This window comes from Bufo gargarizans, chromosome 2 (genome assembly GCF_014858855.1).
Source record: "Bufo gargarizans isolate SCDJY-AF-19 chromosome 2, ASM1485885v1, whole genome shotgun sequence".
In the NCBI taxonomy this organism is placed as follows: domain Eukaryota; kingdom Metazoa; phylum Chordata; class Amphibia; order Anura; family Bufonidae; genus Bufo; species Bufo gargarizans.
Window position 1 is genome coordinate 138,707,590 of NC_058081.1, and position 26,184 is coordinate 138,733,773.

Genomic DNA, 26,184 nt, shown 5'->3' on the forward strand with positions numbered 1-26,184 from the left:
ATAATCACATGATGTTTGATAACTTTGGTGCATCTTTGAGTCCAACACTTGTGTCTTGAGATGTTACTCCACAACCCTTTTACTGAATTTTTATGACTTTATATAAAATAGGGATAATAAGCCCAAAAAGTCACAAAGCTCCAAATTTTTGAAGCCAGTATTCTGGAGTGCAGGGCGTGATAAATTCTCTAGTAAAGCCTCTTTCAGAACAGTATGTTCAGTGCGGAAAACACGCTCTGCGTGGAAGGCATAATGATTTGTAAGGCTGTGTAAGGCCTCATGCACACGGACTTTTTTTTTTTGCGGTCCGCAAAAACGGTTTCCGTTGTTCCGTGATCCGTGTCAATTTTTTCTTCCGTGGGTCTTCCTTGATTTTGGGAGGATCCACGGACATAAAAAATGAAAAAAATAAAAATCTAAGTCAAGTTTGCCTTTGAAATGATAGGAAAAAACGGACATGGATCACGGACGCGGATGACAATCTTGTGTGCAGCCGTGATTTTTCACGGACCCATTGACTTGAATGGGTCCATGAACAGTTGTCCGTGAAAAAAATAGGACAGGTCATATTTTTTTCACAGACTGGAAACACGGATGCGGATGCCAAACGGAGCATTTAAAAATCAATGGGTCCGCGGAAAAAAACGGAACAACAGCCGTGGATGCACACAACGGTCATGTGCATGAGGCCTTACCCTCAGAGTCTTGGAATATATTGTATTATACTGACAGCATTATGTCAGTGTAATTCAGTAGTTCACATAGCATTATAAATCAGTACAAGGGCTCATGCACACAACCATATGTGTTTTGCGGTCCGCAAGAAAGGATCTGCAACAAATACGGATGATGTCAGTGTGCATTTCGTATTTTGTGCACCAGCTGGCCCCTAAAAGAACAGTACTATCCTTGTCCGTAATGAGGACAATAATAGGACATGTTCTATTTTTTTGGCGGAATGGAAATATGGACATACGGAAACGGAATGCACACTGAGTAACTTCAGGTTTTTTTTTGGGGGGAGGGGGGGGGCCCATTGAAATGAATGGTTCCACATATGGTCCGCAAAAAAAAAAAAAAAAAAGAATGTGTATGGGCCTAATGCTGTGTGATCCTGTCAGAGTAGCGAGGCCAGAACGGGACTTCACACTGACATCTCGCTCGTGTGTGTCTGGCCTAATTCTGTAAAAGCAAAAATCATTATAATGCCGTGCGATCCTATGAAATGAGCAGTGTCCATATAAAGCGAAATCCTGCTCCCATACGGGGTGTGTTTGCTGCACAGAACACAGTTGTCTGACAGATGCCTGTGTGTGAAAGGCTCTCACAAGTGGTCCAAAACAGATCAGTTTTGCCCTAATGCATTCTGAATGGAAAAGGATCCGCTCAGAATGCATCAGTTTGCCTCCGATCCGTCTCCATTCCGCTTTGGTGTCCGCCTGACGAAACTGAGCCAAACGGATCTGTTCTGACACACAATGTAAGTCAATGGGGACGGATCCATTTTCTATGACACAATCTGACACGTTAGAAAACAGATCCGTCCTCCATTGACTTTCAATGGTGTTCAAGACGGATCCGTCTTGGCTATGTTAAAGACAATACAAATAGATCCATTCTGAACGGATGCAGACGGTTGTATTATCTGAACGGATCCGCACTAAACGAGAGTGTGAAAGTAGCTTTAAATGGATGATGGGCTTTACTCATGTTTAAACTGGTTGTAACTGTACACGGAGTGTATGAGAGAACATACAGTCGTGGCCAAAAGTTTTGAGAATGACACAAATATTAGTTTTCACAAAGTTTGCTGCTAAACTACTTTTAGATCTTTGTTTCAGTTGTTTCTGTGATGTAGTGAAATATAATTACACGCACTTCATACGTTTCAAAGGCTTTTAGCGACGATTACATGACATTTATGCAGAGTCAGTGTTGGCCCTTCTTTTTCAGGACCTCTGCAATTCGACTGGGCATGCTCTCAATCAACTTCTGGGCCAATTCCTGACTGATAGCAACCCATTCTTTCATAATCACTTCTTGAGGATTCACAAGTTCTCAATGGGATTAAGATCTGGGGAGTTTCCAGGCCATGGACTCGAAATGTCAACGTTTTGGTCCCCGAGCCACATAGTTATCACTTTTGCCTTATGGAACGGTGCTCCATCGTGCTGGAAAATGCATTGTTCTTCACCAAACTGTTGTTGGATTGTTGGAAGAAGTTGCTGTTGGAGGGTGTTTTGGTACCATTCTTTATTCATGGCTTTGTTTTTAGGCAGAATTGTGAGTGAGCCCACTCCCTTGGATGAGAAGCAACCCCACGCATGAATGGTCTCAGGATTCTTTACTGTTGGCATGACACAGGACTGATGGTAGCACTCACCTTTTCTTCTCCGGACAAGCCTTTTTCCTGATGCCCCAAACAATCGGAAAGAGGCTTCATCGGAGAATATGACTTTGCCCCAGTCCTCAGCAGTCCATTCACCATATTTTCTGCAGAAGATCAATCTGTCCCTGATGATTTTTTGGGGGGAGAAGTGGCTTCTTTGCTGCCCTTCTTGACACCAGGCCATCTTCCAAAAGTCTTCACCTCACTGTGCGTGCAGATGCGCTCACACCTGCCTGCTGCCATTCCTGAGCAAGCTCTGCACTGGTGGCACTCTGATCCCGCAGCTGAGTCCTCTTTAAGAGACGATCCTGGCACTTGCTGGACTTTCCTGGACACCCTGAAGCCTTCTTAACAAGAACCTCTTTCCTTGAAGTTCTTGATGATCCCATAAACTGTTTATTGAGGTGCAATCTTAGTAGCCACAATATCCTTGCCTGTGAAGCCATTTTTATGCAACGCAATGATGGCTGCACGCCTTTCTTTACAGGTCACCATGGTTAACAATGGAAGAACAATGATTTCAAGCATCACCCTCCTTTTAACAGGTCAAGTCTGCCATTTCAACCCAATCAGCCTGACATAATGATCTCCAGCCTTGTGCTCGTCAACATTCTCACCTGAGTTAACAAGACGATTACTGAAATGATCTCAGCAGGTCCTTTAATGACAGCAATGAAATGCAGTGGAAAGGTTTTTGGGGATTAGGTTAATTTTCATGGCAAAGAAGGACGATGGAATTCATCTGATCACTCCTCATAACATTCTGGAGTATATGCAAATTGCTATTATAAAAACTTAGGCAGCAACTTTTCCAATATTTATGTAATTCTCAAAACTTTTGGCCACGACTGTACATACATACACTTAGGGTTGATATCCACTATTGGTATCCACACAACTCATGAAAGCAAGATCACATGCAAATCCAATTATTGATCCGCACATTTTATTAATTCAATGACCATACAGTATGTATTGACCATACATACTGTATGGTCATTAAATGACAATCAGCATTATATTTCAGTGCCACATTCATTTGTACCCAGTCATGTAACCACAGGCAATCCACTGGCTCAAAAAGTAAAAAAGGCAGGTTAGCGTTGGTTTTATTATAATGCACATAAGGCTACCAGCCATTAATTTCACACAGAAAAAACGCAGCAGAATACCGCCATGTGGATTTTGAAATAGCACGACAGTTGTTTCAGAAAATTTTTAGGATGCCTTCACACGCTGTGGATTTTGTTAAAATCAGTTCCATGCATTTGAATGCGGTGGTGGGATTTCTGCACGCCCCATTCAGGTGAATGGAACTGATGTCTATGATTTTGTGTGAATGAGGCTTTAGTCGCGGAAAATTGTGCAGCATGTGAAGGCACCCTCACTGCGCATTCACTTCTTGCAATGCATCATCAGTAAAGATCCGACCCCCAAAGATCAGCTGTTTGAGAAGGCACTGATTAGGCTTGTTTCACACCGCCTTTTTGAGATCCGGCAGGCTGTTCCGGCAAGGATCTCTGCATTCTGGAATTGCCGGAAGCTACTGCATCTACATCCGGCCCCATGCACTATATTGGGGACCGGCGGAGACCCGGTAAAATCAAAAGCATGCAGTGTTTTATTTTTTTTTTCATCCAGTCAATTCTCTGCAGGTTTGCCGGGTTATGGCCAGATCTCCGCCGGTCCTTAATACAGTGAATGGGGCCAGCAGGTGTCAGGTAGCATCCCGCAGGGCCAGATCCAGACACCTCTTTGACGCTGCCCCCTGCCGGAGATGGTAAAGGCTAGTGTGAAATTAGCTTTACCAGATTATCTATCGTCTTTTTACTCAATAGCGGTTCATTAATCTGTCTACTATAATGAGTCTGCCCTCATTATTTAATGTAAATCCGTTCTCCGTGAACTGGCTTCATGGGGAGTCCGTGATAGATTTAGCAGCCAATCTGAGGAGGCGGAGGGAGCCTGAACCAATGATGGGACAGGGGGTGTGGCTCAGACTACCGCAGACTCTATCAGCACTGTATCTAGGTTGGAGTCACAAGTCACAGTTCAGTCTCTGCCCTAAGGCTGGGTTCACACCTGAGCGTTTTACAGCGCGTTCCTACGCGCTGTAAAACGCTCAACAAGGAGAAACCAATGATTCCCTATGGGAATGGTTCACACTTGGGCGTTTTACAGCGCGTACGATCGCGCTGTAAAACGCCCGACGCTCCAAAAAGTACATGAGCGACTTTTGGGGCGTTTGTGGCCATAGGACACTGTAGTGAATCACACAAACGCGCGTCAAACGCACGTTTACTATTACAAAAACGCGCATAAAAATGCGCGTCAAAAACGCGCGTAAAACGCGCGTTTGCGCAACGCTCAAGTGTGAACCCAGCCTAATGGAGCAGGATCTGAGGACAAGAAATAGATATCATCCCCTGCAGGTAGTGCCTTACATATCATTTTAGCTTCTGGCTCACTTTAAAATCCCTTGAGTTAACATAAAAAAGTAATAGTTGATTTCAAACATGCATAAAGCATTAGACACATAGTGGTTATAAATCCATCCAGTGTTTATGGAAGGAGCTAGAAGACTGCAGCATGGTAAGAAATACCTTTGCCCCAATCAGGTTATTAAAGCTTTAATCTTAGGGTGTGTTCACATGCTGCTGTCAATTATCACAAAATTGTGGTAAAAAAATAAAAACACCATTTCACAACTAAAGAGAACAGATCCTGAAAGCAAAAGAACTTTAATCCCTTAGTGACCAGCCAGTTTTGGGCCTCAGAGACTAAGCTATTTTTTTGTCACATTCCAAGAGCTATAACTTTTTTATTTTTCCATCAATACAGCTGGATGAGGGATTGTGGGTGGTCACTAAGATGTTAAACAGCACCCACCCCTCACAAGGCACCAGGCGTCTATTTCACATCCTCTCTGATTACACCAGTATTTAATGGACTAAAGATCTACAAATCGTTGCATAGGTTTCCACTGATAAGATGTGGCAAGTGGCACTCTCTTGGGGACATGTGCACTCTCATATAGAGGATTCAAGCTGAAACTCCCCGCTCTTTGAACAACTGGTCCAGATGTTTCTCCATCACCACATTTGTGCCTCGTAGACCATTCACAACCTGGAATGCCCACTGGAAATATTCTTGTATCCGTTTTTCTGACCAGCCTATAAAAGAAAATGATGATTACACCGCGCAACAATGATTTTGCTACTGAAAGAAAAACATGCGATTTACACTAAAATGAGCGTGCTGATTCCAAAGTTATACGTGCAAAGCCTATTCAGTTATAATATTAATGAATTATATTGGAGATATTCTAATAGACATGTCCAGACTAGGGTTGTTTCGGGTATCGAATTTTCAATACCCAATCGATCTCGATACTGGGATTTGCCTTTTTTCGATACAAGGCTTCGCTATTGCGCAGTCTAGTATCAGAGAACATGGAGCATGCTGCTCTCAGCGCGCTCCGTGTTTTCCTCAGCAGCACAGGGGAGAAGGACGCAGTCTCTCCATTCCCCCTGTGCCACTGCTGCCACCAATGAGAAGCTGTGATTAGCAGCAGTTAACCCCTCAGGTGCCGCACCCGCCTCCTGTATTCAACGTTAATTATATTATCATTAGTGGCGCAGTGCGCCCTCCTCCCCAGTATTAAAATCATTGGTGGCGCAGTGCACCCCCCAGTATTAAAATCATTGGTGGCAGTGGCCACAGGGTCCCCTCCTCCTCATTGGTGGCAGTTCCGATCGGAACACCGGCAGTGTAATCCTGGGGCTCCGATCAGTTACCGTGGCAGCCAGGATGCTACGGAAGCCCTGGCGGCCATAGTCAGCTCCCTGCTGCTGTGTACCATGCACAGGGCAGCAGGGAGAGTGTGAAATCCTATGCAGCTTGATAGAGCTCTATTAGGGTGAATAGAACAAGGGATTAAAAGATCCCAGGTTCTGGCCCCTAAGGGGGGGGGGGGGGGGGAATCAACATATTTAGGGTACTTTCACACTAGCGGCAGGACGGTTCCGACAGGCTGTTCACCCTGTCGGATCCGTCCTGCCGCTATTTCGCCATGCTGTCGCTCCGTCCCCATTGACTATAATGGGGACGGGGTGGAGCTCCGGCGAAATAGCAGCAGGACGGATCTGACAGGGTGAACAGCCTGTCAGATCTGTCCTGCCGCTAGTGTGAAAGTAGCCCAAGTATAAATCAACCCCTTTCCCAATTTTGCATATAAAATATATAAACAATAAATAAACATATCGCCACGTCTGAAAAGTCCAAACTATTAAAATAGAAAAAATAAAAATGTGCGATTCGCCAGTCAACTTGTCCCCCCAAAAAAATAGGATCGGACTGTTCTATTGTGGGCCGGACGTTCCATAAAATGTGGAATGCATGCAGCTTTTTTTGGCGTTTTATTTTTCTCGCGTGGTATCGAGTATCGCATTACTTTTTTATGGTATCGAAACAGAATCAACATTTTGGTATCGAAACAACCCTAGTCCAGACCTGTCTGGACGCACTCAAGCTGATGTCAGCAGTAGGTATATAAGGCAAGCTGGACAGATTTTGATAAAGTGATCTGTTATAGTGCTATCGGTTTTGAAACTAAAGATGGATAAACGCAAATGTGTTAACGATCCGGACAATTTCTGCTACATATGTGGCAAATACACTACTTATGATCAGCGCAAGAATCTGACAAAGCGAGTAGGTCTTGCAGCTTGGGATGCATTTGTGCTAGTAGTGCAGAACTTCCTTGGGAACAGACGAGCTGCAAACTATGCTGAATTAGTAGACAACGTGCTTACAGCATATGACCAACTTGGCTGCCGAATGTCATTAAAAGTGCGTTTCTTACATTCCTATCTTGACTTTTTCCCACCCAATTTGGGACACGTAAGTGACGAACATGAACAGCGGTTCCATAAAGATATTTCTACAATGGAGAACAGGTATCAAGGCCAATGGAATCCCAACATGATGGGGGACTACTGCTGGTTTTTGCAACGGGAAAATATGACCAATCACAAACGCAAAAGCAGATGCCTGAAGCACTTTTACAGTACTGGGCCTTGCTCAAGTAGGACCTTTAAACTGAAAAACAAGACTTTTTGAAATGTTGTTATTCCATTTCATTTTCATACACTGTTTACTACTAGATCAGGAAATTGTTGGAGTAAAACTCATTATTCAATGTTTTCCAAGTGCTTAATTCATTTAGGCATACTTATGCATAGCAAAATTTCGTGACGTGTTACAACAATTCTGACTTCGGATTTGTAATCCGCACACTCGATTTAGTATGGAACAAATGGTTTTTGCCCAGTAGCAGACTTTTTTGTTGTTGTGTGGCGTCACACTTATCGGTAATCGGATTTTCCAGACCCCACGACAGTGCCACAGAGAGAGAGAGAGGATCCGCCCCCAGGGACAGGAAACCTGCAGAAAAAAAATAAAATAAAATGGAGCCCCTCTCCAACCTCAGGGGTTTACAGAGCGCGATAGTGACTCCAACCCAGGTTAGTTCATCTAAATTATGTAGACATATATATTTTTTTCCTTGCTACACCCTGCACAACTTAAACCGAGAACCATGAAACACCAGGGAGGAAATAAGGAAGGGTGCTGTCGTGGGGTCTAGAAAATCAGATTACCGGTGAGTGTAATCATTATTTTTCCCTTCCCCCACGACAGCACCACAGAGAAGAATACCCCTTCCTTACGGGGGGGCCACCACATGCAGAACTTTCTTACGAACAAAATATCAGTGGCAGAATTTTGGTGGAGCCGATAGAGACAGTAAAAGGTATAAGGAGAAGTCACGTGGCAGCCTTACAGATTTGCTCAATAGAAACATTAGCCCTTTCAGCCCAAGAGGTAGAGACTGCGTGAGTAGAATGTGCTCTCAGGAGAACTTCCAGAAGAGGTGTAAGCCAGAGAAATGACTGTCCTAATCCATCTGGCTAGTGAACTCTGAGGCCATCTTACTTTTATTTATGCCAGAAAGAGGACTTTCTGTAATTTTTCGCTTTATAAGACGCACTGCCCCCCCCCCCCCCATTCATTAAGTAGGCGGAGCAGGCACGTGACCTCAGTGAGTTACGGCCGCCTGCAGCCCAGCCTGCCTGCTAGCGCTTACTACAGAAGACGGAGTGTGACATGTACCGGTAAGTACGGTACAGATGGGGAGAAGGGGGAGCGCAGTTTAGATATTATGATTTACACTAGGTATAATACAGTACATACTGAGCGGTGGGGCCAGAGTACAGTGCCTGCGCTGCCCCGCCGCTCTCCCCGCCTACTACAGACCCTCCTCACTAATACATCGCAGTCTGTTGATGTAAGTCTGTTGATGTTGCAGCATCGCAGACTGCAATGTAAATTGCCAGCATTCGCCCCATAAGACACAGGGGGGGTGCGTCTTATGGGGCGAAAAATACAGTACTTATCTTGACATAGAATGATCAGCAATCATCTTCAGTTTTGAACACAGATACCTTTGGTGCAGAATATATTGCGAGAAGGATACTTTGATCCAAGATCCACTGGAGGCCCTGTGTTACATTACCAGAAGAACTTTAGACGTCAAAAGCTCAAAATTTCTCCAGCTTTCTATGGGCAGGGAGGAGGCCACGTATATCATATAAAGTCTTGATAAAAAGCAGAGAGGGAGGTGGACTGGGAATACCTGACGTAGGTACATACTATAAAGCAATACAGGTACAAAGATGGCTTGATTTAGTGCACCCACTAAGACAGAAGAAGGTCAGAGACCTTTGTGAATACAATGTTGGGCCTTTTTTCCAAAAATACCTTTGGCTCCCAAAAATAAAGAGAGATCCAGTAGAAGATATGGATCTTTTGTTTAAGGGAGTATATATGACGTGGAGCTCAGAGAGAGATATTTTAGCCCCTTCTCCATCTCCTCTGATGCCAACGAATCTTCTCCCTGACCTGCTGGAAATCAGAATAAAAATGTTCCCAGATCTATGGTCCACCTTTGCAAAGATTGGAGTAGGAGATTTTATGGGAGACATAGATCATTACCTAAAAGAAAAGCTTACTGAAACAATTAATGAATCTCCAACATTCTTCTTGGCCAATTCACATATAAACACTGTGTGTAGGAGAGCTGCGGGGAAATTCTTGTTCCAAAGACCCCTTACTGACCTAGAAGCTCTATTGACAACTACTCAGGCAAAACAAAGGAAGATCTCTGAGATTTGCTTGGTGCCGGTGAGGTCGAGGTGAGGCTACAAAACCGCTGTACTTGTTGGCATGGGAAAAATAACTAACTAAATATTGAGCTCTCAGAACAGGAGACAAAAAAGATACTAGCAACCTCACACGGGTTTTCACAATGTGTCCGCCTACAAGATAACCATTTTAAACTTCTCTCTAGATGTTACAGAACACCAGAGTTCTTATTCAAAAGAGGGCTTTCTGATTCTCAGCGGTGCTGAAGATGTGGTGAAGGAGTGGGCTCTCTATCACACATATGGTGGGCTTGCCCCCAGATCACAAAGTTTTGGGAGGAGGTAAACAGAGCAGTGAAGAAAATAGCTTTACCAGACTTTAACATTTCTTTAGAGATGGTAGTTCTCTCGAAACCCTCTAGCCATTAAACTCCTACAAAGAAAAACCTAATAACTCATCTGATAGCAAAAGCTAAGACTCTCATACCACTACACTGGTTAGACACACGACCTCCCACCTTTCAAGAATGTAAAGCGAACGCAGATCAAATCTACAACTTTGAAGAAATGACTAGCTGGATAAATAGAAGCCATGATAGCTTCCTAAAAGTGTGGAGATTCTGGGAAATTGGGAAAACCGATGGATAGGGATCCACAGAGGAGTGAGCTGGTAGTAATGTACTGACTCAATGTGAAAAGTATGAACTTAAGTTTAAACTAACTGAAAAGCAGATTATAGCTACTTAGAAAAGATATGGGAGACTTGACTGGCCTTCCCACCCCCCTTTACATTACCCCATCCCTTTTTGTTCCTTTTCGTGGTTCTGATTTTATTAAGCAACAATGAAGCTCGACATCTGGGGCATCCCAGAATTTGTGCACAAGATATCTGCTGTTTGGGGATGGAATATATGTGCATTTGTAACCTAAAGAGTTATCTCCTTAAGCATATTTGTACATTATTTATACTGTGTAACTTCTGTTATTTGCGGCTATCTTAGCCCTATGATGTTTATGAGAATATTATCAGATTGTAATTGAAAAGTTTATCGAGCTTGATAAAAAAGAAAATATTGAAAAATAAAGCATTTACAAAAAAAAAAAAAAGCTAAAAATTTTGTCGCAATCTGGCATCCATGATGGAGCTCTACCGTGGCATCCATCCCCTGGAGGAGCTAACGGATCTGCCGCAAGAGGTCCAAAGAGCCCCCTGGACCCTTCAGACCCCCTAGAGTCCCCACCGCCAGAACTACCGCACACCCTCCAGGGCCTCCCTGGGAAGTTCTAGATGGGCGGCAAGTATTTATAGGGTTTTGCTGGTGCGCCATACCTCCTGTATGCCATCCAGACTAAATGTTCCAGCCCATCTTCTTACTCCCAACCAAGAGCCATATGGGGCTTTGTTGGTACTCCATATGTCCTGTAGGCCATCGAAACAATATGGTCCAGCCCATATTTAATTCATCATATGGTGTTCCTTGTTTTACAGCCCTGGAGGCTGCATGCTCCAGGCTCCTCTGTCTGGAGGACAGGAAACCACACCTTGAAGACATGTTCTCCTCATGAATACGGCAGCGTACGGTGGAATGCAACACCCCCTCCTGTGGCTGCTTCTCCTTCAACTCTGGAATTGCGTGGCCTCTCTCCCCTGGAGGAGCACACGCACCTGCCACAAGAGCCACGTGGAAGCCCCGGACAACCACCGGTTCCTAGGTTCCTGCCAGCCCAACCTCTGGGCGATAGACAGTGATGGCCAGTTCGCATTGTTCGCCTGCGAACATATGCGGGCTGCCATCTTTTTTCACAAGTCCAGCGAGGCACAGGTAAGCCCTTACCTGTGCGTGAGCCGGTCTGAAAACAAGTGCGGTCAGAGGGAGCAGGCAGTTCCGAGAACAGCCACCGGGGGCCTTCATCGGGCTGTTCTCGTAACTGCCTGCTCCCGGTGACCGCATTTGTTTTCAGACCGGCCCGCGGCACAGGCACAGGTAAGGGCTTACCTGTGCCTCGCTGGACTTGTGCTGTGCCTCGCTGGACTTGTGAAAAAAGATGGCAGCCTGCATATGTTTGCGGGCGAACAATGCGAACTGGCCATCACTGGCGATAGACCCCAGCACGTATGTTACCAACAAGCCCTCCAGAACATATCTGGGACTTCCAGACTAGCGGTAGTGACCTGAAAAACAAACTAAGGTCTCCCACTCCAGGGACAGGAAACCACTGAGGTGGGAGAGGGGCTCCACCTTTTTATTCTGTGGGTTTCCTGTCCCTGGGGGCGGATCCTCTCTCTCTGTGGTGCTGTCGTGGGGGAAGGGAAAAATTTAGGTTTAAGGCTACAAAAAACAGACATTTCATTACATTACAAAAAAGGCACTAATACCTTGCAGCCCTGGGGAGCTCGATTAAGGCTACTTTCACACTAGCGTTCTGCTGTCCGCTCGTGAGCTCCGTTTGAAGGAGCTCACGAGCGGAGCAGAACGCTTCCGTCCAGCCCTGATGCAGTCTGAATGGATGCAGATCCGCTCAGACTGCATCAGTCTGGCGGCGTTCAGCCTCCGCTCCGCTCGCCTCCGCACGGCCAGGCGGACAGCTGAACGCTGCTTGCAGCGTTCGGGTGTCCGCCTGGCCGTGCGGAGGCGAGCGGATCCGTCCAGCCTTACAATGTAAGTCAATGGGAACGGATCCGCTTGAAGATGACACCATATGGCTCAGGCTACTTTCGCACTTAGAAATTTTTCTAAGTTATTAATGCAGACGGATCCTTACTGAACGGAGCCTCAGTCTGCATTAATATGATCGGATTTGTTCAGAACGGATCCAATCAAGTGCAAGTGTGAAAGTAGCCTAAAGGGGTATTCCGGTTAAAACAAGTTAACCCATATCCAGAGGATGAGGGATAATTATCAGATCAGTGCTACTGCTGGGACCCCCACCGATCACAAAAACAGGGGCCCTGTACCCTGTGGAGCCGTACTGAACGGGACAGACAGGCTGGTCAGAAAAACACACGCTTATCCAACCAGCCACTCGGGCCATTTCAGGGGGGCTCTACAGAGTATGGGGGCCCACATTCTCGTGATCAGTGGGGTCCCAGTGGTAGGAGCTCCACCAATTTTGTAGTTATCACTCATCTGCAAAAAAGTTAGAACATGTCCTACTCTTCTCTGTTTTGCGGACAAGAATAGGCATTATTACAATGAATCTGCAAAAACAAAAAAACACAGACGTCGTCCCTATTTTTGCGGATTGCAAAAATGTGTGTATGCAACCTTAGAGATATACCAGACACATTCCCCCCCCCCCCCTCCCTCTCCACATTAACAATGGAGTCCAGTAAACCAGAGACCAGTGGGCGACCAGGAAAAATTTAGCAAGGCTGGGTTCAAATTGCATTTCAGTACACAAAAAAAAGGTATATGTTAAAAGATGCCATACTGTGGCATCCGTCACCAGAGTTCCATTGTAAAAAACAAACAAAAAAAAACAAAACACACGTATACATTATTTGTTACGTTTTTTACAGATGGAACTCTATAGTGACGGATGCCACAGTATGGCATCTGTCTGAGGCATCCGTTAATATACTGAATTTTTTACCCCATAAGACACATTTACTTCCCCCCCCCCCCCCAACCCCCCAAAAGTGGGGGCAAAATGCCCCTGCATCTTATGGGGCGAATACTAATGAGCGCCCACATTATGGAAGCGCTCATTAGTACCGGAGGAACAGGAAGCGGTGAAGGCTCTGCACTCGCCACTTCCTCGGCTGTCAGCTGTGCTTGCACACAGCGTGAGGGCGCTCTGTGACCTCACGCTGTGCACGTCAGGTCACAGCATAGCTGACGGAGGAGGAGGAGGAAGAAGAAGAGCGCTGGAGCGGCAATGTCCAGAGCAGGAGAGGTAAGTTGTTTTATTTATTTTATAAAACATGAGGCAATATGGGGCTGATCTGAGGCAATGAGGGCTAACATGAGAGGCAAAGTGGGCTGCTGGGGGCTGATATGAGACTGCTGGTCTTGTTGGGGCTGTTAGTTGAGGTCCGATTAACATTGGGGGTCCGACCTGAGGTCTAATGAAAAACTTTTTTCTTATTGTCCTCCTCTAAAAACCTAGGTGCGTCTTATGGGCCAGTGCGTCTTATAGGGTGAAAACCAAATTACGTACCGGTAATTCCCTTTTCATGAATCCTCCATGACGGCATACCATGAGAGATGACCCGCCTCCAACCAGGTAGGGACAGGAAGTATAAGTTTGACTCTCCTCCGGCTCCTCCTCAGTGTCTTTCTGGATCGACAGCCTAGAGAGTGTTCTTTCGAATCCCTTTTTTTTTTTTTTGCACACCATCACACACACCATCACCTATGTGTAGGCCTATCATAATCTTATGAACGTATATATTTACATATATCTTTTTTTTTTTTTTTTTTTTTAGGGTGGGAAACCCCTATGCCGTCATGGAGGATTCATGAAAAGGGAATTACCGGTACGTAATTTGGTTTTTCCCTTTCATCCTCCATGACGGCATACCATGAGATATAACATATTAACAACTTTAGGGGGGGATTATAGCTTGAAGGACTTTCCTCCCAAAGGCTAGATCCTGACCTGCCTTAACATGGATTCTGTAATGTTTAATAAAAGTATTAGGGCTAGACCAGGTGGCTGCCCTACAAATTTGCTCTAATGAAGCGTTTGCCCTCTCTGCCCAAGAGGCCGAAACCGATCTCGTAGAATGAGCTGTAAAGGTTTCAGGAGGTGATTTCCCTAGCGCTTTATATGAATCTGAGATCGCCGTCTTAATCCATCTTGAAATGGTATTTTTTGTCGCTCTCTGCCCTTTGTTTAAGCCAAGAAACTGAACAAACAAGGAATCCGTCTTTCTGAAAACCTTCGTGGCCTCTAAATATATAAGCACTGCTCTCCGCACGTCCAACTTATGAAACCTCTCCTCCCCTTCTGTTTTCGGGTCGTCGCAAAACGAGGGAACCAATATCTCTTCTTGCCTGTGAAAATTAGACACAACTTTGGGAAGGAAGGAGTTGTCTAACTTAAACGTAATTCTATCTGCAGAGATAACACAGAAAGGTTCATTAATTTTCAGGGCCTGGATTTCACTAACCCTGCGGGCTGATGTAATTGCTACTAAGAACAGGGTTTTAAGTGTTATATATTTTATAGAGACAGATGATAAAGGTTCAAAGGGGCTTTCTGTTAAGCCTGATAGAACTAAATTAAGATCCCATGGTGGAGTCATAGCTTTCAATGATGGTCTCAGTCTATCTGCCCCTTTAAGGAATCTGACAACCCAAGAATGATTTGCAATTTTTTCATCAAAAACTGCACTAAGGGCTGATACGTGAACCCTCAGAGTATTGGGACGAAGACCTTTCTCCAGCCCAGACTGTAAGAAACCTAGAATTGAAAGGACCGAAAAATTTTCAGGGGATACTTTTTCTTTTACACACCAGGTATTAAAGGTTCTCCAAACCTTATTATAGATCTTAGAGGTTGTCTCCTTTCTACTGGCCGACATAGTATTGATGACGGGATCTGTCAGGCCTTTAGCTTTTAAGATCAACCTTTCAGGTTCCAAGCTGCCAAATGCAGCTTTTCCACCTCGGGATGGAGAAGGGGACCCTGCGACAACAAATCCTGATCCCAAGGAAGGATCCATGGACTTTGGATTGACATGATCTTCAAAAGAGGAAACCATGATTTTTTGGGCCATAAGGGAGCTATCAAAATAACATGGGCTTTGTCTTGCCTTATCTTCTTTATCACCCGAGACATTAGTTGTAGGGGGGGGAAGGCATAAGCTAGATGGAACCTCCATTTTATTGAAAAGGCATCTATGCCTTCGCTTTTGTCTCTTGGATTGAGGGAGAAGAAGCGGTCTACTTTTGCGTTTGTGGCTGAAGCAAAGAGGTCTATTTGGGGAACTCCCCACTTTTGGGTTATTTGGAGAAAAACTTCTTCCTTCAGACTCCACTCTGTTTGATATATCTTGACCCTGCTTAGGAAGTCTGCTTTCACATTTAAGCTTCCTTTTAAATGGACCGCTGAAAGGGATCTTATATTTCCTTCTGCCCAGGAAAAAATCTTTTCTGTTATTTGACTCAGACATAGGCTTCTTGTTCCGCCTTGATGGTTTAAGTACGCTACCACTGTGGTGTTGTCTGATCTTATTTGGACATCCTTTCCCTCTATGTCTTGACTCGCCACTTTTATGGCCTCCCAAACTGCCATCAATTCTTTTTGGTTTGAGGACAAAGTTTTCTGGTGGTTTACCCAGGCCCCCTGGAAATAGTGATGAGAGTAATGCGCTCCCCACCCCCAAGGACTTGCATCTGTAGTGATGAAAACCTGCTCCTCCGTATTCCACGGAATTCCCTGGCGTAGGTGGCTTACTTGCTTCCACCACTGAAGACTCTGATTCACCGAAACAGGAACCAGAACTGTCTGTTCCAGAGAGCTCTGGTTTCTGTCCCAGCAGGCCAGCGTCCACTGCTGTAGAATTCGAGAGTGGAACTGAGCCCACTTTACTGCAGGGATGCAAGAAGTCAGGGTCCCTTGTAGTCTCATGGCTTCTCGTATCGAACAGGATGGATGACTCTGAAACCGTGAGACCTTTTCTACCACTCCAGAGACTTTGTTCTGTAAGAGACGTTTTCTGACGAGTGGTGTCCAGGGAGAGACCCAAGAAAACTATTTCCTGGGACGGGACTGGCTTTGATTTTTCCCAATTTATTAGCCATCCCGCCAGATACAGCGTCTGGCAGGTCACAAAGAGATTGTTCTCTAGTGACTGTTTTGACTCGCCTACTATCAGTCGTCTAAATACGGAATGATCAAGATATTCCTCCTTCTCAGGTGGGCCACTAGTTCCAGCATCACCTTTGTGAAGACCCTGGGGGCCGAGGTTATCCCAAAGGGTAATACCTGGAATTGAAAATGGAACAGAACTTTCCCCAAATAAACCGCTATCCGCAGGAACTTTTGGGACTGTTTGCATACCGGAATGTGGTAGTATGCGTCTCTTAAGTCTAGGGAGGCTAAAAAGTCCCCCTTTTTCAGCAGATTCACGGTTGATCTTATTGTCTCCATTTTGAATTTGTTGTACTGTATGAATTTGTTTAAGTTTTTTAGGTTTATTATTAACCGAAATTTCCCGTCTGGTTTTTTTACTAGAAAAACGGTTGAATAATATCCCTGACCTTTTTGAGAATAGGGAACCGGAATTATGGCCCTTTGAGCCAGAAGCTTCCGAATCCCTTCCTCCAGATTTGTTTGGAGAACAGTTGTCTTTTGAATGGGAGTTACCCTGAAAATATTTGAGGGAGGAGGAAGACGGAAAACTATTTTGTAGCCTTCTGAGATCGTATTTAAGACCCAAGGGTTTGTTGTAATTTTTTCCCAGTAGTCTAAAAAACAACTTAGTCTCCCTCCTACCTGAGCACTGGCGTCATTGCTTTGACGGTTCCGTATTCTTTGAAGAAAACAGGTACCCTCTACTCTTCTGGTTTCTTCCCCTTGACCAGCCTGAGTCCCTGTTTGTTTTCTTTGCTTGAAAGGGGGTCCCTTTTTTAACTCTCCGAAAGGGAAATTTCCTCTTCCCGGAATCTCTGGGAAAGGTCTTCTTAGAATCGGAAGCCTTTTCTAGGATGGACTCTAAATCCTCTCCAAACAATAGATTACCATGAAAAGGTAAGGTACATAATTTTAATTTTGAACTGACCTCACCTGACCAGGATTTTAACCAGAGGGACCTTCTTGCCACGACCGCTAACCCAGATGCCTTAGCAGCTATCCTGACAGATTCCGCAGTGGCATCAGATAGGAAATCCACCGCTTTGATTAGGAGCGGAAAGGAATCTTTAAGATCACCGTATGTACTACCGCCTTTCAGTAGGGATTCTAACTGTGTGAGCCATTTTTTTAATGATCTGGATACTGAGGTTGCCGCTAGGTTTGGTTTGAACAGGGCAGCACAAGCTTCCCATGTTTTTTTAAGAGTCTGATCTGTCTTTTTATCCATGGGGTCCCTTAATGACCCCATGTCTTCAAATGGTAAGGCGTTAGGACCCTTCACTAATTTAGACAGAGAAACATCTATCTTAGGGCAGGTGGTTAACAAGGCTTTGTCTTCGCTAGAAAAGGGGAGACGTCGCCTTATTGTCCTAGGAATGAATAGTTTCCTATCCGGGGACCTCCATTCTCTTTTAATCAGATCGTGCATGTTTTTATGCACCGGAAAACCTCGGTTAGATCTCTGTTCAAAACCACTGAACATCTCGTCGTGGACTGATCTACAGATTTTTTTCATCAGAAAGATCCATAGTGGCTCTAACTGCCTTAATTAATTCTCTGGTATCTTCCGATGAAAAGAGATAGTTTTTAAATTCGGAATCTGAACCAGAATCTTCAGACCCGAGTTCACCTGACTCTGAGTCCTCCTCAAATTCTGAATCAGATGCTTTTGTCGCTGGTCCCTGCGCCTGTTTGGAGCAGGAAGGAATTAATGAGGTGTCTGACATAGCAGCCCTGATTTCTTCCCTAATTGTGTTTTTAAGTTCTTCTTTTAGGGACGGAACTAAATCCTTAGAAATGTTGTCAGTGCATTTTTTACACACTTTCCTAGCAGAAGAATCAGAAAGTTTAATAGAACAGAGACTGCACTTTTTTGCCCTCTGACTAGATTTTGCTTTCTGAGCACTCTCTTTCTCGCTCTGCATACATACAGAAAGAAAGAAAATACATAAGGGTTAATCTAACAGAATATACTGCCTTTACCCATGTCCTGGTAAATTACTCACTGGTACGGATCCCTGAGTGTTCTCCATAATTTCACCTGGGTCCAGCATCTTTTTTAGGGAAACAAAAGTCACTGTTCCCCCCTTAAATAGTTTTTACCTCCAGACCTCAGATCAGAGGACGACTTCCGCCATAATCCTGTGCGCTTTTTTGAATTTTCCCGCCGCCGCCGGCATGCGATCCACCGCCCGGAAGTGCTCTCAGGCCCCAATCCGGAAGTGACCTGTGGAACGCTTCGTGGAACGCATGGCGCGCGTCCACTTCCGGTGACGACACTGTGAGCGCCGGCCATGCCGGATCGCAGTGTGGAGTATCGCAACCGACCGGAGGGACTCCCTGAGTGTCCGGCCCCACATGGACCTGTCTGCCCGCACCAGCAGCAGGTAAGAGACAGGTCTTCCAGAGCCCGGCTTCCCCAATGGGGACCGGACCCTGCTGCCTCCTCACATGGCATCCACTTCCCTTCTTCTACTTCTTTCTTCATGGTCGGCGACCATAAGAGAAAACCCATCTCCTACCTGGAGGGACAGGAAGACACTGAGGAGGAGCCGGAGGAGAGTCAAACTTATACTTCCTGTCCCTACCTGGTTGGAGGCGGGTCATCTCTCATGGTATGCCGTCATGGAGGATGAAAGGGAAAAAATACGTATTATTTTTTTTTTAAAACGTTACTCGTATGACGAAAACCTGATGTGAACCCTGCCCAAGGTGATTATATTTTTTTTTTCATTTGAAGAGGTTACTTAAATGTGTAGGTAAGATGACTGTACAGCACATAGTAACATAGCCCTTGATATTCTGTGTTATTTCATAAGCCATGTGCCCTTGTTAGGAAAATTGTCTGTGCTGTCCCCATACAGATCCTGTCCATAAGATGGCTGCTCATGTGACCAGACACAGCCTCTTCCATACAAACACACCGCGCCTGCACTAAATCCACAATAGTGCAAGTACATATGGCAGGTGCAGTGTATTTGAATGGAGAATAAGTGATTTCCTGGTCACATGACCCTCCATCAGCGGCCATTTTATGGACAAGACCTCTGTGTGGACAGCACAAGACTTTGCAAACAATTGGGGACACACCTTATGAAATATAGGAAAAGGCACAGAATTTCAACAAAGGCTATAGTAGTAAATGTCATTCAGTCATCTTACAAACACATTGGTCAACTATAAAACAGAAAGCAGGCAACCCCTTTAAATCGGATTATCGGACCAATACATTCTATTACAGATTTTCACTTTCCCATTGAAGTTAATAGGGAAAATAAACCACTTACTTGCAACCAACGCACAACAGAAATTGACATACTGTGGATAAAAAATTTGCACCGCAGGTCAATTTCCAGACAGAAAAATTCCACAGCATGTGGATTAGATTAGTAAATCTCATCTAGATGCTGAGGAATGTGTCCATGTCCACCCCCTGCCTGTATTCTGCTGCCGATTTTTCCTATGCAATGATATAGGAAAGATATAGACGGTAAGTCGTCTTTTAGGGTGCCATTACACGTGCCCTAGAGGCAGTGGGTGCCACTCACATTCTCCAGCTAATTGCCACATTGCAACATTAAAAAATAAGGCAAGTCTTTGCGGAGACAGACAACTGGCGATACGCCATGTCACTGGCGCAGTGTAGGGTCCCTTCAGGCCGGCTACCTACCCTTTGGAGTGCTGCGGTTCAGGTCCCGCAGATTGTACAACTTGTCTGCCAGTTTCACCAGTTTAGATTGGTGGCTGCAGTGTGGGGCATGCTCTATCTGCAGCCGCTTTCTCGCCATCCTTGGCAGTGTCTTGTCATCAGTCACCTCTTCTACTATTCTCCTGACCTCTGGCCCAAACGTCTGCTCGATTTCCAGAAACGTTGTGTCTGTATCTTCAACTGTATCATGTAGAAGAGCTGCCTAAAGACAAATGAGGGAGACGAGTATTGGGCTTGTTCGGTACGGCCCAGATCAGTTCCTGTTAATTGCCTCCGCTAAAAGGTCCACATTTTTTGTGGCCCCTACAGAAATGCATTTTGCGGACCGCACATCGCCGGCACTCTCATAGAAAATGCCTATGTCTGCAAAAAAACACTTTCTATTTTTTTGCGGAACGAAGTGCGGATCCACAAATGCGAATAGCACACTCCGGACCCTTCGAAAATTAATGGGTCTGCACCTGTTCTGCAAAATTGCGGAACGGATGCGGACCCATTTTGCGGACGTGTGAATGGACCCTAAGGGCTGTATTACACCAACAGATTATCTGACCAATCATTGATCAGGTGACCTATTACACACACAGATATTTTGTTATACACACACCAACTATTGGTCTGATTGGACAGATATTGGTCAGATATTCTGTTGGTGTAATACAGGCCTAACTTGTGAAAATAGGTTCGCTGGTTCCTGGGAGGGGGGGGGGGGGGGGGGGGGGGGAGATTTTTTTTTTATTCTTTATGCAAATTCGGACTTCAGTGCACTGAGGGGTGGGCGTAGCTCCTCAGCTTGCCAGTGCAGGCCACGCCCCTCGGTGTAATGAAGCCTCACTTATAGAGGGCATAAAGAATAAAGCCTCATTCACACATCAGTGTTTCGTCAGTGATGTCCATCAGTGATTGCGAGCCAAAACCAGGATTGGAGCCTCCACAGACATAAGGTATAATAGAAAATTCTGCTCCTGTTCCGTGTTTAGAGCCGCACCTGGTTTGGGCTCAAAATCACTGATGGAAATCACTGACCAAACACTGACGTGTGAGGCATAAGTCTATTTCTTTGAAACGCTGCAACCAATTTTCACAAGACAGGCATCATTTTAATCAGCAGGAACAACCTTACCAGGCAGTTTGCCTGGTGTAATTGGGCTGATTTTTTAAATGCTTTTTAAATGTACTAAAGCATGTTTTACATAAGGTCAGGATGTAAAAAAAAAAAGACAGAATTTAGAATTAAAAAACGACAGTAAAACGTATATTTTGCACACATCTTTACCTGCAGGACAGTTATATCGCTGATTCCAGCCTCGTGAGATAATATCCTAGCAACACCTACAACACAAATGCTGAAAAATCATCATTTCATAAACTCTACCCACTCCACTTACATCTGATGTACCGCTACATCCAACATACGGTAACCTGTACAAGTTTTAAAGCGGACCTGACATCATGAAATATATTACAGATAAGGCCTCTTTCACACTTGCGTTGTCCGGATCCGGCGTGTACTCCACTTGCCGGAATTACACACCGGATCCGGAAAAACACAAGTGTACTGAAAGCATTTGAAGACGGATCCGTCTTCAAAATTACTATGGCACCCAGGACGCTATCAAAGTCCTGGTTGCCATAGTAGGAGCGGGGGAGCGGTATACTTACAGTCCGTGCGGCTCCCGGGGCGCTCCAGAGTGACGTCAGAGCGCCCCATGCGCATGGGGCGCCCTGACGTCACTCTGGAGCGCCCCGGGAGCCGCACGGATGGTAAGTATACGCTCCCCTTTACCATGGCTGCCGGGACTTTAGCGTCCCGGCAGCCATGGTAACCACTCTAAAAAAGCTAAACGTTGTATGCGGCAATGCGCCGAAACGACGTTTAGCTTAAGGTCGGATCCGGATCAATGCCTTGCGGCAAGTCTTCAGTTTTTTTGGCCAGAGCAAAAAGCGCATTGTTATATGGTGGCCACAGGGTCCCATCCCCTCCATTGGTGGCAGTGGCAGATTACACTGCTGGGGCTCAGATCGTTACCATGGCAGCCAGGACACTACTGAATCCCTGGCTGCCATGTTCAGCTCCCTGCTGCTGTGTGCACAAAGCACAGGGAGGTGTGCGAGATCCTATTCACCCTGATAGATCTCTATCAGGGTGAATAGCATAAGGGATGAAAAGATCCAGGTTCTAGTCCCTAAGGGAAGAAACGGTTATTAAATAAAAAGCAAAAAAAAAAAAAAAAAAAGTTTAAATGGCCCCCTTCCCAGTTTTACATATAAAATTTACAAACAATACTCTAAACCACGCAATTCGCCATTTTTAGTCACGGCCACAATTGCTGTAACCAATACACGGGCAACATTTGTGCAGCTGGACAGGACCTTGAATGGGTCCGTGGTATGTCAGCACCGCAAAAAAATAAAATAAATGACATGTCATTTTTTTTAGCGGTGTGCAACCATGAAAAGAAACACCACGGAAGCACTCCGCAGTGCTTCCGGTGTTCCGTTCCGTAACTCTGTTCCGCATCTCCGGGATTGCGGACCCATTCAAGCGAATAAGTCCGCATCCGTGATGTGGGGTGCACATGGCCGGCGGCAATACGGCACGGCCGCCCAACAGCCATGTGCATGAGACCAAAGTCTGCATAAAATTCTGATGAGGAGAATCTGCAGCATTTAAACGGGTTTTCTGTGATTTTAATACTGATCCTAGCCTCAGGATAGGTCATCATTATCTGATCAGTGGGTTTCCGACACCCGCCCATCAGCTGTTCCAGAAGGCACCGGCACTCCTGTGAGCACAGCAGCCTTCCCCATGCTCACCAAGCACAGCGCCGTACATTGTATAGTGGCCGTGCTTGGTATTGCAACTGGACCATAAACCGCCAGCAGTACCTTACAGCTGTTGACACCGGGTTTCTAATGATGTTCTTGTATAAAATGTACGAGACGCATGATTGCTGTAAAACAACTTTTTTTCCCCCATAGGTTGTATGCAAAAGAGGTCCTGGAAGTCAAGGCGGCAGAGACTTTCACGCTTGAAGTCACGCTCACCTCACCTCCTTCCCGCCCCTTCGCATTTGATTGATGGCTTTTTGAATTCTTTCAGGCGCGATTCCATCCTGAGATTTTGTGCGTGCGCCGTGTGATCTTGTTCCCGGCGCTCCTGATTCTGTGACTGACGCTGATGCGGGGTAATGTTCTCTTACCCACGTGCGAGTCTGTGCATTGACTTGCTGAAGCCATGTGCAGTGAAGGGGGGCATTACACACATGGACACATAGGGGCACATTTACTAAGCTTTTTATGGCGTAAAGAAAGGCTGCCTCTTAATAAATTAGACGCATCACAATGTGGCAGACTGGTGTATGGGACATATGTCGCCATAATACCTCCGATTTTTTATCTGTGACCTGTCTTTATATTGATGAGTAGCGGCAGCCTATTACCGGCAGCAGGACAGAACTAGTGACCCCCGGGAGCTGCATCACAGACCAAGAGGGGGATGTATCAAAGGGAAACTGACTTAGCTGCCCACAGCAACCAATCAGATTCCACTTTCATTTTTCAGAGCTGCTACAGAAAATGAAAGGATCAATCTGATTGGTTGCTATGGACAACTAAGCCAGTGTCTCTTTGCAGCGGTTTTGAAGCTCCTGCGCTCTGGTCTGTGCTGCTGATATTGAGCACACAGCCTCGGGGGTCACCATATCAGGTGGGCCCAGTCCCTTCTCCACCTCTGATGTGACAGCAGCTCTGGCCTGAGAAAGTGACAGTAAAATGTGTGAGCCGTCAGTAAGAGCTACTGTATGGTGCCCCCCCACAGTGTGTGAGCGGAGGGCGATCTGACAGCTGACGACAGTATAACGCCTCATGGACATGACTGTATGTACGGTATTTTGGGCACCACAAATTGCAGATCCACAGAATACAGATACCAGCATTTTTCGCAAACCCACTGACTTTAATGGGTTCCTGGTCCATATTTTGCGGCCAAGTATAGGACACGTTCTACTTTTTGCAAAGCGGACATATGAATGCAGAAAGAAACCGGATTTGTGTGCTTTCCGTATCCATATGTCCGTTCCACAATATGTCCGCAAAATGTGGACCACAGACTGACTGAAGTCACACAGACCAGATCCGTATTTTGCGGATTCACGATTTTCGGATGACAAAATAAACATGGTCATGTGTATGAGGCCTAAAGCATCAGGACTTTCCTCTCCGCCATTTCTGATGCCGTGAAGTCAAGTGTCACTGACCTGCACCTGACCATCCACTCCATTCAGGGGATCCCATACAGATGCAGCAAAGCAACTATAAAAGTTACCCTTTGCCGCATCTGTGCGTTATTCCAGTGCTCAGGACTTAATCCCAGTAGTCACCCTTGATGCTGAGCTACGTAACCGCAAAAACATGCAGTGTGAACAGTACCTGCGATAGATACCTGCATTCTTCCCCTCTCTCACATAAGCTTTACTTGTGCAGAGTCACTGCTTTCTATGGAAGGTGCAAGAACAGCCAGTTACTGACAGTGTACCTATGGGGTGATTTATGTAGGGCGTCTCCTCCACGTCCTTCCTCTTCTGTGCTTTATGCTTTATAGCAGCAAAGTGCGCCGCTTCTAGAATCCCAGCAACTTCCGACATCTCTGCGACTTCTCAGCGACATGTACTCCACTGCCCTCTATAGTAAAGCCTAGAATGTATGGGCGTCTGTGAGGGCCTGACGTCACGACGTCATGTGACTGCTTCTTCCCGCCCCTTACACTGTGGAAAGAGAAACAGAAAGAGCAGCGCTGTGTCCACTGTCCGGAGCGGGGAGAGTGCGGGGTCCGTGGGCCGTATCGTTATGTAGTTTGTAGGGGAGAACATAAGGGGTGTGAGAGCTAAAGTCACAGCCACAGTGACACTGCTCACCATACAACCCCTTACTAAGTATTTTTAACTCCTTAGTGCCCCATTCGCATAGCGGTTTTGCCTCCTCTGTACCTCCTCCACACAGTTGTTTTGCCTCCCCTGTGCCCCTTCCACATGGCAGTTTTGCCTTCTCTGTGCCCCCTCCACACGATAGTTTTAACTTCTTAGTGCCCCCACACTGTAGTTCTGTGCCCTTTGTTCCCCCACACAGTAGTTTAGCCCCCTTAGAGCCCCCCACAAGCTAGTTTGGCTTTCTCAGTGGCCGAATACCGTAGTCCCTATCCCCACACTCTGGTGTTGCCTGCAGAGTGCCCCCTCCCCCCACACTGTGGTATTGCCGGCAGAGTGCCCCCCCCACACACTCTGGTGTTGCCTGCAGAGTGCCCCCCCACACACTCTGGTGTTGCCTGCAGAGTGCCCCCCCACACACACTCTGGTGTTGCCTGCACAGAGTGCCCCCTCCCCCCACACTGTGGTTGTGCCTGCAGAGTGCCCCCCCCCCCACACTGTGGTTGTGCCTGCAGAGTGTCCCCCCCCACACACTGTGGTTGTGCCTGCAGAGTGCCCCCCCCCCCCCACACTGTGGTTGTGCCTGCAGAGTGCCCCCCCCACACTGTGGTTGTGCCTGCAGAGTGCCCCCCCCCCCACACTGTGGTTGTGCCTGCAGAGTGCCCCCCCCCCACACTGTGGTTGTGCCTGCAGAGTGCCCCCCCACACTGTGGTTGTGCCTGCAGAGTGCCCCCCCCCCACACTGTGGTTGTGCCTGCAGAGTGCCCCCCCCCCCACACACTGTGGTTGTGCCTGCAGAGTGCCCCCCCCACACACTGTGGTTGTGCCTGCAGAGTGCCCCCCCCCCACACACTGTGGTTGTGCCTGCAGAGTGCCCCCCCCCCCCACACTGTGGTTGTGCCTGCAGAGTGCCCCCCCCCCACACACTGTGGTTGTGCCTGCAGAGTGCCCCCCCCCCCCACACACTGTGGTTGTGCCTGCAGAGTGCCCCCCCCCCCCCACACACTGTGGTTGTGCCTGCAGAGTGCCCCCCCCCCACACACTGTGGTTGTGCCTGCAGAGTGCCCCCCCCCCACACACTGTGGTTGTGCCTGCAGAGTGCCCCCCCCCCCCCCCCCACTGTGGTTGTGCCTGCAGAGTGCCCCCCCCCCCCCA

General features: G+C 46.4%; 1 protein-coding gene across 3 annotated transcripts; it reads right to left on the minus strand.

Annotated features, from left to right (window-relative positions):
- Positions 1–4,773: 4,773 nt before the first annotated feature.
- Positions 4,774–24,809, minus strand: HDDC3 (HD domain containing 3). 3 transcript variants are annotated; one of them, XM_044279499.1, is made up of 4 exons: positions 24,642–24,809; positions 21,381–21,436; positions 20,066–20,306; positions 4,774–5,562 (listed from the first exon to the last, which is right to left on the minus strand). In XM_044279499.1, the coding sequence occupies exons 1-4, from the start codon at positions 24,748–24,750 to the stop codon at positions 5,432–5,434; spliced, it is 537 nt and encodes a 178-aa protein (XP_044135434.1). In that variant the 5' UTR covers positions 24,751–24,809; the 3' UTR covers positions 4,774–5,431. The 3 variants fall into 3 exon arrangements, with proteins under 3 accessions (XP_044135434.1, XP_044135437.1, XP_044135436.1); XM_044279502.1 differs by having other exon boundaries at positions 24,536–24,669; XM_044279501.1 differs by lacking the exon at positions 4,774–5,562 and adding an exon at positions 7,143–7,331.
- Between the last annotated feature and the right edge of the window lie 1,375 nt (positions 24,810–26,184).